Source organism: Rhopalosiphum maidis, chromosome 4 (assembly GCF_003676215.2).
Source record: "Rhopalosiphum maidis isolate BTI-1 chromosome 4, ASM367621v3, whole genome shotgun sequence".
Taxonomy (NCBI): domain Eukaryota; kingdom Metazoa; phylum Arthropoda; class Insecta; order Hemiptera; family Aphididae; genus Rhopalosiphum; species Rhopalosiphum maidis.
In genome coordinates this window covers 7,655,517-7,668,920 of record NC_040880.1, presented here as the reverse complement: position 1 = coordinate 7,668,920, position 13,404 = coordinate 7,655,517, and the positions used below count along the sequence as shown (strand labels likewise).

The window sequence follows — 13,404 nt, the reverse complement described above, 5'->3', positions numbered from 1 at the left end:
ATTAGTATTAATTAGTTGACTTTTATACTCATGGTAATTGTCAAGGCTGGGTGTTTGAATTAAAAATCAAGTTAGTGTAACAAAGTCAGATAATGAGTTACTTTTTTTTTAAATAATTTTTTACTCAATGTATTAACATTTTCCCCACGATATGCAATTTTTTTTTTAATGTTTTTAGCTAAACTTACCACAGAGGTATAACCTCGTATTGAGTTGAAGTTTTACAAATTAATTAATTATTTATTAATGTTCAGTTGAACAATCGTAAGAAAAAGAAAATAGTAAACATGTATAGAATAGTTACTTTTAAGTTTTAAATAAATTAGGTAGCTAACTTTCCCAGCCTAGGTAAATGTTGATTATAATATGGGTTCGTTATGAAAAATTTTGTATAGTGATTTTATTACTGCTATATCTTTTGTGTATAAGAATAAAAACAACATTAAAACCTAGTTAGTTTAAATAAATTGGTATGGTGTTTTGTAAGAGTATATTGTTTTTCGGCCACAATTATAGTTGAAGTTATTAATTTCATTTAGAAACTCAGTAAATTTTACGCTTAATATAATAGGATCTGACTAGACGAGATAATTATATTCTGTTGAGAAACTGTGAGGATCAGATTACGTTTCAAACAACTAGACAATGATATCGGTTGACTACCAGTATGCATACAAATATACAATACAAAATGAAACACAGAAAAGGATTGACAGTTATAAAAGGTTTGATAAGTGTGTAGCAGTACACACCTCTTCAATGTCTTCATTTCCCATACGTGAAGTTCGAATTTGGCCCATTCTTTCGTAAACACACATCGCCTGAAAGTGTTTGAAACTATATTATATTGCACAATAATGCATATATTCCAACCCCAAATACTATTAATCAGATGAACAGATAGAAAATAATATTATGAAAGATCTATCACATTTGAATAAAATTTGTTAGCTATAATTAGCTTATATTTTTTGTATTTTTTTATGAATGTTCATTAATATAGTAAATTATAATATTAATTATGGAAAATAATATTTTTTCTTACAGCCTTAGAACATCACAAAAATGATTAAAATAACTTTACTTATTTAATGTTTATTTTATAACCAAACATTATTCCTCATTATTGAAATATAATTTTGTGCAGTTTATAAAAAATAACATACCAATTTAAATTAAATATTATTAAAAAAAAAAAAAACACATAAAATATAAAAATTAACAATGCTGGCAATATTTAAAAAATGTACCAATGCTACCATAGCCCATATTTAAAACATAAATCATAGTAAAAGATAATATATCAACGATTAAGAATCTATGAGATTGATAAGTGAAATAAAAATGTCATTTAATAAATACTAAATTAGTTTTATTATTACCTATGTGCCATTAAATAATACGTAATATAATATAATATATAAGGTGTAAAAATAATTATATTTATGATAAAATTGAATCAATTTTATTCTTTTACGTTAAGTATCCTTTGTGTTAAATTTATAAATTATTACCAAGAGTAATACGACCATTTTTTTTATTTTGTTAATTATATTTTCAATATTACCCAATAATTAAATTGCTTGAATATTTAAATGAAATAAGTTAATACAATTTATTTTTGCATTTAGTTATGTCAATACGTATTATCTAAATCATCACGAAAAATAAAATCGATTTGAACGAAAAAATAAAAATAAGCTATGAGTATGAGCATGATATGTTTTTATTATTTTATGTGATTCATTCAAAAGTACATTATACAAGGGCTATTTCAAAATCAACCTCCGATGTGTTACAATTTATTACACACATGCACTTTGGTAACGTGTTTTTGCATGTCACAACCAGTACATTATTTTTTAATAATATGCCAAGTTTCGACCGTTTTTGTTCAGTATTTTTCCAATATAGTTGCCGTTTTAACATGGAGAATACAATTTTATTTCCCATCGCTTGTGAGGTGCAAAGTGTAATTCGTTTTTTGCAAGCCGAAGGAAATGGCACAGCTCAAATTCATCGTCGGTTATGTGTTGTTTACGGCAATACGGTGATGAGTGATGGTTCGGTACGCGATTGGTATAGACAATTTAAAAACGGACGCACAGACGTGCATAATGAAGGAGGCCAAGGGCGCCAATCGATCATGACCGAAGACGTGGTTTACCAAGTTGACCAATTTGTTCAACAAAACAGGCGTTTTACAATTTCAGAACTTGCAACAAGATTTTTCGAAATTTTTCGAACTACTCTATACCATCGTGTCTGAAAACTTGGGTTACCACAAGTTCTGTGCCCGTTGGGTCCCAAAACAGCTCACAGATGTCCACAAGACCCAACGTGTCAATTCAGGAAAAGCATTTCTCGAACGTTTAGAAATGGAAGGTGAAGAATTTTTACAGCAAATTAAGACTGGAGATAAGACTTGGGTCCAGTATGTAAACTTAGAAAGCAAAGAACAGTCAAAGCAATGGATGCACACTCATTTCCAAAACAAGCCAAAAAAATTCAAATAAACTTTTTCCAATCGAAAAATGATGACCACGATTTTGTGGGACAGTAAAGGCATATTGCTGATCGAGTTTATGGAACCTGGAAACACAATAAATGCAGCGGTTTACTGTGAAACTCTACGAAAGTTGAGAAGAGTAATCCAGAACAAAAAACGAGGAATGCTTACCAAAAGTGTGGTGCTGCTGCATGACAACTCACGACCACACACTGCTGCACGCATAATAACTTTAGTGGAGGAGTTCAATTGGGATATTTTTGATCACCCTCCCTACAGTTCTGATTTGGCACCAAGTGATTATCACCTTTTCCCAAAATTGAAATCGTCCATCACATCTCAACATTTTGGAAGTAATGAGGAACTTATGAACGGTGTGAATTAATGCCTCAACGCACTAGCGGTGCCGTTTTTTAAGGAGGGTCCTACATTACCAAAAATGTATAGATTTAAATATGTAGAAAAATAATTTAGATGTTAATAAAACTATTTTGTGCAAAAAATTAATGTTTTTGGTTTTTTTAAAAAATATTTTCCACTACGGAGGTTGATTTTGAAATAGCCCTTATTTATATATATAATAATCAATAAGTGAATAGCTAATATTTTCTTAAAAGTAGTTTCTCAACAAATATAGTATAATTTACACATCATGATAGGTGCCTAAACTATTACATCGTTGGTATATAGTATTGATTACTTCAAATAGAAAAAAATAGAAACAGAAATAAATATAATTAGAAATTTTTTTATAAAAATATAAGCCATAATGATTCTTGTTTAACTATGAAATACAAATAAAATATAAATAAATATATGTATACAATAGGAACCAACAATTATGTTATATAATTGTGTATGTTGTTTTTTTTTTAGGTGCAACAACCGATGTTAGTCTTACAGCAGATTTGTTGGTTTAAGATATTATATATACTATATACAGTAAAAATGTTATTGACAATTAGAAAATATTTCAAAAATAGTCAAAATATTTTAAAAATTATACTATGTAGTTAGTTTATAGTTTTATAATTACAAAAATCGCTCTGCTTAGGATCTAAAAACTTAAAAAGTAACAATATGAATAATATAATAATATAATTGAATAACATAATATTATGACTACTCTGTTCATCTGATTTTCATAACACCTCCACCTCATGTATATACAATTTAATATTTACTATGATAACAATTTGTGCACCTAAGATAGATCATTTATTAGACTCGTACAACATGACTTACTGAGTAATACTCTTCGTTTCAGGAACAAACCACCCTACCCGACTAGTGAGTTGAGGGAAAAATGTGTCTGATATTCCCGCGTGAGCAGCGGATGGTGTAGTAGATAATTGGGAAATAGGATAACTACGAAGCGTGTCGGCCAGAAGTGTCATGAACACACGTCCTGCAATTTCGAATTATCGGATTTTTACGTCACAATCGTTGCGCATGGTTGCAACTGAGTGATAAATTTAAAAACTCCATTCAACATTTTTAAATAAGGTATTATTATACTATTTATATTATTGAGAATTGTTTAGCATTCCCCAGAGAAAACAATTCACATTATCTTCCAAATATGTTTTTTTTTTATATTAATTTTATTAAAATGTAATAATATGATAATTATGATGTTCGTTAATAAGTATAAACTTGTTTTTAATTAATTTAAACATATTTATTATAATTACATGTTATTTGTTAACTTTAATTATAAATAATATGTATTCATTTATTACAAAAAAGGAGCCATTATGTATTCCACATATTTATTAATATTGATATTTCATTATTTTTATATTTTAAAAGTGATTGAAATATCCTTTAAGATTATTTACCAATGTTAATAAAAGTTTTGGTTTTTTTTTTTATAATATTTGTAAATTTTGTTATCAAATATTAACCATTAGGCCTGTGAATTAAATGATTTTTTTTATTAATGAATATTTAATTCAGAATTTAAAATAAATGTTATACAAATTTGAAGCAAGACATTCTCATTTTACCTAAAAAAAATTGTTTTGCCGATATTAGATGTCAGTAAACATATATATATATATAATATGGATAGCTGTTATTATTTTTAAAGTTTTAACTGAATACATATTTTTAGAATAAATTATAGATTTTACCTAATCTTTTACTTATATAATATTTAAATATGATATTATTGATATTTTAACGTGAGGAATGTACCTAGTTCACATACATTTTTACAAAGTTTTATTTACGTTTTTTTCATATTGTACCTATATATTTTGTTTGAATACAAATCAAATATTTTTTGGTACCATAACATGTCATAATATAACATACGTCATAATTTTCTAAGTATACTTAGCGTAATTTCTCATATTATTCTTGAATTTTCGATGTGATTTTACCCTATCCCTTAGTCCTTAGTGCATAATATAGAAGTGCTGCATGCGAACTTGATTCGTGGTTTGTTACGGCATTGAATTTAGAGCCTCGTTAAAATATTACTGTTTGAACCGTTATCGCACACAAGACACACACCTGTTTGGCGACGTAATGCGCGGAACCGGAGACGATGGACAATCGCCACAGGTTGTTGAGCGCGCGCGCACCACCGATAGAGACGGCATCCCACAGCACGGCCTTGGTTAACGCGTGGAAACAGAATAAGTACACGTGGACGAGCGCACCGGAGAAGTGCAGGCCCACGATCAGCGACAGTTGGACTGCGTACGCTTCGTTCGTCCGGCAGGTCACGTTTCCCAGCAATCCAAACTCCGCGACCACTGTCGACAGTCCGTTCACTCTACGCCGCGGACCTGTAACGAGGTGCCACCCGGCCATCAACGCTTCGGGGATTACCGAGCTTCAGATTTCCCGGTCAAAATCAAACCAATCATGTCGCGACGATAAACGTTTAAGGTTTTCAGTGCCAATCCGAGATTTGAATAAATTCGGTCTACAACCCAGTAATTTTTATTATCAATGTCGATGGTGAAATGTTACTAATAGTAACATTTCAGACGACGCCAATCGATATTTTTGGTGAGCCACACCGGGAATTTTGGTAATTTTTGAGGACTATTAAAATTCGATATACATAATAATTAACCGAAGAAAATAAAGATAAAATCAAAAACATTCATAGAATTCTATTAATACATTTTATTTTGTGCATTTTCAGAATTTTACTATGGTATACGTATACCTGATGGGTTTTCCCATACCATCGTTTTCGTTCATACATTTAGACAATAATAAATTATATAATTTACAATATTATTGACCGTTTAAAATGATTCATCACTTGTGAGGCATCAAATAAAAGTTTGTTTTGACAAAATATATTTACTAACTGATAAATTAATTTTAAGATAACTTTATAATATTTAAAATATCATGTGGCAGTCAACCATTTGTTTTTTTGTAATAATTCACACCCGAGTAACACATTTTTTTTACTTTGATACACTTTATACTCTATAAACTTGTAAACCTATAGTTCAGATTTATTTTTAGTATGCTTATAAAATATTTAAAAATAATCATGTTGAATATACGTAAATACAAAGTGAAAAATTTAAAGACTGAATAGCATTATGTAACGCATTGTTTTTAATTATTTATAACATTTATGTACAATGATTTGTACCTAAGTAGTACAGAAATATATGAGATAATATTGTAAAATAAATAACTTATAAAACTTATTTTATCAAGAAAAAACACTTGTATTTTTTTTTTTATATACGTCAATAATGTATTCATTTACAAACATCTGACGAACTAAGATGATTTTAAATTTTGATGAATTATATAAAACGTAAACGAAAATTTAGTTATAAACAAAAATATATTTTTGAATATTATGTCTTTCATCTTAGAATAACAAATTAATATTTAAACTGTCAAATATTATTTACTTCATATGTTGTACCTTTTTCAGATAAACCAAAAGATAGAATGCAAACTGTAAAGATAATGTAATTTTATTATTCAAATCATGTAAAAGAATAATGAAACTTAAAAGTATTTTGAACACTTATGAGTTATGGGGAAAATATTTCGAAAACGGAAAAATTCCGTAATACCTCGAACTTGTCTACTGTGAGTAGTGTGGATCTGATAGGGATCTTTAGGTTTTACGGTTTATCCGCCGTTATTGGTATATATTATTATATACATATATCTACTCATATATAATATTATATTAAAAGAAGGTACATATGTCATTTTTTCTGAGGAAAAAATAATAATGTTTTATATTTCAGAATCCGTTTAAAAGATAATAGTATTAGTCTAAATTCACTTATCTCGTATGAAAATAAAATTTATATCACATAATACAATAATGTACCTAAATTGGAATTATACAGAATAATTCGTATATGTATACCATAAATATTCATAAATTGTGATTAATGAGTTACTAATACCCGTAATAAATTTATTGAAAAGATTAAAAAACGAAAAAAATTAACAATTTTTTATAACAATACAAAATGTTTGACCATTTTATAATACCTTTTGTCGACGTCAAACAATGATAATTATTGTGACATCCGCACACGTGGTAAATAATGACGTATAATAATAGTATCATATAGAACACACTGCAAGCATGCTAAAGCTATCTAACAAAAGGTATTATGTACGAAATGTTTTTTTAATTTTTATTCTTAAAATAACGATTTTTATAAAATTTATTCTATTATGTTCCATTTATTTTCTGTATCATTTGTGATTTTATCCGTTTTAAACTACAATGGGTGGCTAAACACTTCGCTTTATATTAGTGATTGACAACAGTTAGTCGTAAATTATTAACATAAATAAGCACCAGTCCATACAAACATTAGGTATGATCGAAATATCTTTAAATTTAGTTTTTCTAAAACTGAGTCATTTGTTAATCACCCTATTTTTTTTTATAATACTATTATAATAGTGTGTCAAATTTAAAAAAACCCAATGTATTTTTTTCAAAAATAAATATGAATCGTAAATCCATTAATATAATGTATATGTAATTGTTATGAAATAATATAGATCTATAATCTTAGCAACTAGTATAAACAGTTTTAACAATATATTTTACCCTGACGCTTTATAGGAATAATATTCGCACGTATTAAATTCAGATATATTGTGTTCAAGCACTCTGAATGTTGTTAACGCAGTTGTCGATGGCTTATTATGGTTCACATAAATAGCTTAATATGTTATTTCATTATTAATTAATTTAAAACATATTTCTCATAGTTCCAGCTGTTGCAATGTCCTTCGTAGAGGTTTATGTCCTGTGGCATATTATATAAATAATAATAATGTATACCAGCGGGAGGCTTAGTGGTTGATATTATATAGAATTGAAAATATAGGTTTCCCTCACGGAATAAGATATAACAGACTGGTATTATCAAGATGAACGGGTAGATTGAGTGGTAGGAGGAAGGGGTGTAAAAAGAATGGCTCGCAAATGTCTCTTTGTCTTCCATCATATTTTAGTATTCCTCACGCGTGTTATTAGAAACAATGTATTAATGAACATGGTGGGAATGGTTTACTTTATGCGCAGTAAAAATTTGCAATAATTATATTTACTTCACATTTGTGTAATTTATACATTATCAGCAAGTTATTTTGGTTAAGCCTTTTATAATTGTTTAAATTAAATCTTAATCAAATAATTTTTAATAATTATTTCCTTAAAGAATAATTTTTCCTTGGTTTATACAATATATTTTAGATTTACTAATAAAATGTCAGTATATCTTAGTCTGTAGGTGGCAGGTAGTGAAAGAAATGGGCTTAGTCAAAATTGACACATTCGTAAAATTTAAAAGTTGATAGGGTTTAAATTCACAGACTAACAACTAACACCATAATGTTAAAAAAAAAATAAGAGCAATATAATATGTTATAGAATTAAAATGAAAAACAAATATAAATAAGGAAAAACTTATTTTTAAGTCAATTTTTAACTAAATCGACTATGGTTTTTTTTTTGTAATTCAAGCATGTTAGATGTAGATTCATGAATTTTTTACTAAGTCTTTGTAAAAATATTTTCTTGACATGAAATAATTTTCAAAATATTTTGACTCTTTTTTGCTAATAATTTGAAATTTTTAACTTTTTAATTTTTTTCAATTTATGTGTAATTTTCATAAAAAAGCTTGTGAATGTAGAGTTAATTTCTTGTTTAAATTTAATTGTTTTAACCTCAATTTATTAAAAATACCAAGGATACATAATTGCTTGACATTTTTTAAAATGTATAAAAATCAAAAATATTATAGTTGAACATTTACGCAGTTTTTAATTTTTAAAACTTATTAGGCATGAAGTTTTATTGTAATTTATAAAATATTATTTGGATGATATTTAAACTTTTCATCATTAGCGATATCAGTCATTATTTACTATACATTATGTACTTTTATAATATTTAAATTAATTTTAATCTATTTTTACCATGAACCTACTCATATTGTTTACACTGTTTTCGGTATAAACTTCTAATTTAATACTATAATTATTAATATTAAATGAATACTAGTTATATTACCCAATTTTGCCTGAAGATAAGTTAAACCGAGAATGGCAACCTATCTTTGGTTGGTAGTAATATTTATTTTCTTTCGTTTATCCAAATGCAGCCATTACTAAACGAAAGGCCGGTTAAGATTTTAAATTAATTAATTGTGAATAGTCACCCAATAAAAATTTTAAATATTTAAACCTTTCTGGAATCGATCTCTTAAAGTTTCACAAAAATCGATTGACTATTTTTTAAGTCTTTATGCCCCAACCATTCATACTTTTACTTTTTATTTCTATTTTTAAAGTTTGGTTAATTTTATAATATCGCCTCGTTGCATACTTAAAATGTGGATAAATATTTATCTTAAGCAATAAATAACTCCCATTACAAGGCAAAACTTCAAACATTCGGGCGTATATAAAATAGCATTTACTATTATGGTAAACTAGGTGTACCTATACTGTTAATTAAAAAAACTCTGTATAATGAGATACATTGTTGTGGAATCGAAATAAACAAATAACCGGCGGAGTCAATAGAGACGAATATCGGACGGAATCTATAGCCGACAAAATTGATATTAAAACCGCGAAATCGATAAAACCCCTTAAAAAGGTGTGTATGTTATGGTTATAATATTATATTATACAAATAAATTACAATATTTTAAACTTTTTGCTTAAGTTGTATTTAAGTTCGTACTTAACAGGTTATTTATCTTTCTTTTTAACAATGTCAGTAAAAAACTACTTATAACAGACAAAGAAAACATTTAACCCACATTTTACACAATGTCGGATTGATGATTTGGGATATAATGTTAATTCAAGTAAATAAAATGAAAATACGAACTCAAAATATTTGCTTGTACCTCAAACAACAATCAATATAAATACAACTTAAATTAAATAAACTTCAAATTGTTTACAATAAAATATGTTTTTGCTGTACTATTTTATAGTTATAATATTATATATACTATTTTTGAACAAAAATACAGATCTATTATTTAAATACTTACAATAATTATGAAATATTGTTTTGATTTCTTATAAAAATGTTTGTTTTATAGAGAGTAATAGGTTATTTATTAGAAGCAAACGATAGTATATAAATTGATATTGTATTAATGTACTATTTGTTTTTTTTTTCAGAAACGCACCAACAGTTTGAAAAAATAATTTGTACTTACTGGGAATTATACACTATAAAATATAGATTAACATTGAGTTGATAATGCTGCACTGCTGCAGGATAAACAGTGCTTGTCCGGTCAAAAAGTTAAAAATATATCTGACTCTACATAATAATATTAATTGGTAATGTAATATTTATATACATTTAAATTAAAATATATATTTATTTATTATATAATTAATAACAATATATAATATTAAAATCGTTGATAAAAAGTGATCGCATAAATGATCGTTTTTAGATTATATTGACTGTATCGTAAATATTGCAGATAAATATAATAAAATATACTAGTGTAGTAGTGTGATTCAGAGGATGCCAGCGTAGTATTTGTTATCTTTCTCTAACCCACGCGCAACATAGCAAATTTTACGTTCACAAAAATGACTATAACCATATTAATTTCTCAAATTAGAGTGAAATGACCTATTATAGAATTTAAATTTAAGAACATTATCTAGGGCATCTCATAAGCGTTTTATTATGTTTTTATTTTAAAGCGAGTTATGAGTATTTTAAAATTGTAAATTGTTTATACATCTTAGTGATAGTTGAAACTTACATATTTTTATGTAGTATGTTTTGTGTAGTATTTTTATTTTTATTTCATTGATTGTGAAGACTATGTAAACTAATTTTAAACTTCTAAGTGAAATCCATAATATTTTGTCAAAAATATATTTATAAATGATTTTGCATTAGTTTTTCTAGAAGCATTTACTATTTCGGAAAACTAAAAAATTAATTTTCTAATATAACAGGAAATGAATCTAGTTTAACGATTTTTTGGCGCTGAAACGAAAAAAATCCTATCAGACATCTTCTTCAAAGGTAAGAAATAATTCATTTTTTATCAACCAAAAATAACCTTCTCATCACAAAACATAATCAAGAATCTAAGAATTAAATTGTAAACGAATTATTTAAACAGGAAATGCAAATGGATTTTATTTTTTGTTAATTTATTTATTAGATAAATAAAATATTTTTTTTAATGTACATATAACATATTTCGTCACTCATATGTGTAAGTGAGTCTGTATAATTTGTTGGCGAGTACATGTTGGCATGATTTATTAGTCTAGGTCAATTGTTACACCAGTGTTTCTTAACCTATGGGCCACGTAATATTTATAAGCTAATTAGGCAACTATATTGATTATTATATATAAAAAACCTAGTATAGACATTTTCTTAAAAACTTTGACAAAGAAGCCGTCATATTGACATGGTATATTACATGAGCTTAACTAAACTTCATTTAACTAATGTGTAGGTAATTTTTTTACGAGAAATTTTGAAATACTTAAAATATTTGCTAAGAAAATCACTTAAACACACACCAGCCACTCAATATTTATTTAAAATAACTTTTAGGTAATCATTTCTGAATATTTAGTGTCAATTACTTTCTTTGACAGGTACATCTTCAAATACAAATCAAATATATTTACTTATACCGTTTAGGCAATCACATCCCAACGATCTTTGTCAGTCCTCCATTATCAACAGATACAACCTAATATTGACACATAGCATCAAATATTGATAAATATCAACATATCAGTAGTTATTAGTATATACGAGCAGGTACCATCACCTGGCATTGACAAAAATCGACCGAAAACGAAAAACTATGGGAATTTTCGTTGTATATAATATCTATAATTGAATTTGAAAATTTAGTTTTTGAATCACATCATCTAGTACGTTTATCCTAATGGCGTCTTTCGTTAACGTTTAATCTGTTTACGTATACACATAACAAGAAAAAGATGAGTTCGACACGCAAATAAGTATTTATCGTTTCGTTTGAATGTCACATTTGAATATATTCAACACCATTATTTTAATTCGGGTAATTTACAATAAACCAACGCCGTAAATTTTCTTTCTGCCTGGATGTAAGTTGAATTTTGGTTAGTAGTACCTGTACTTAAATCTACATAGAACTACGTGTACCAAACCTAATGCATTTTAGACTTCGTTCGAGAGTCGTTCGATAAACTGCGGCTGAGTTTAATGAATTGTATTTTATTTATAACTAAAAGAGAAGCATTTACCTATTAACTACGATGTTGCTGTAATGTTTGTATTTTAATTAATTTATTATTTTATCAAATATATTAAATTCTGTATAAAATTACATACCATATTATACATATTTGTAAAGTTATAAATATATATATTTAAAATAAAACGACCTTTATCGAATTTATAATTTTATATAGGAGCGAAGTGGTATGAAAATGAAATATTATACCTACTATGTGAGTATTATTAAAAATCGAATAATCTTTGAACTTTTAATTCAATTATACGCGTTAATTTGATTCAATCAATTCACTATTGGATTACGCACGATTACCGTATACTATTTACTGGATTCATTGTAATATTCCCATGGTGGTACTAAATATTACATACTTATATGTTAATGATAAAATTAAGTAAATTATATTATAAATATTGTTATACATTATCAAAATAAACAAAGTAATTTCAATTACTTTTAATTATTTGAGTTATCTACGGTGAACAATTATTTGTAAAATTATCTGAAATTTGAATAATGAACAAGGGTTTTAAATTGCTTTACTACAACTCCTTTTATACATTATAGAAGCAAATAAAGTTCATATTTTTACTTAGTTGTTTAAATTAAACAAATTAATATAAATAGATTATAAAATGGTTAGGTTAATTTAACCTAACCATTGGGCAAGCCTATACCACTCAAATTATGATGGTTACATATCGTTAATAATTGTTCGTTTGAATCAAATATAAATACAATTACTTGTATGTTCACTGTTTATAAATAATAAATCACATATTAAATAGTGTAAATTATATTAATTGTTAATAAAATTAATATTATCCAATAGGTTTATTTATAAATTGACATAACGATTAAAAAAAAGAAACTAACTTTGAATAATAATAATAATGTAGAAATACAAATTTAATTGTTTTTATTAACTTAGGTAAAGTTTTAACAAACGAAATTACTTGTGTTAAACTTACAATTTTAAAAAGATTTTAGAATATATTTGTAAAAATAATGATTACATAACGGTTTATATTCTTAAATATTCTAATAGTATTGGATTTAGCTTAATACTGATAATTTAAATAATTAATGGCTTGATTTTGAATTCAGTTATTTAAA

General features: G+C 26.5%; 1 protein-coding gene across 8 annotated transcripts in view; it reads right to left on the bottom strand.

The window, feature by feature from the left end:
- Positions 1-13,404, bottom strand: part of LOC113557247 (GTP-binding protein Rit2-like) — an 80,028-nt gene that overhangs the window by 43,953 nt on the left and 22,671 nt on the right. For 4 of the 8 annotated variants that reach the window (XM_026962662.1, XM_026962717.1, XM_026962669.1 and 1 more), the window contains exon 3: positions 753-821. The exons of 2 other annotated variants lie outside the window; for them this stretch is intronic. In XM_026962662.1, coding sequence (XP_026818463.1) covers positions 753-821 — 69 coding nt within the window. Of the gene's footprint in view, positions 1-752; positions 822-3,754; positions 3,889-4,896; positions 5,163-13,404 lie in introns of those variants that run through there. 2 more of the 8 variants (XM_026962700.1, XM_026962708.1) reach the window with 2 other exon arrangements.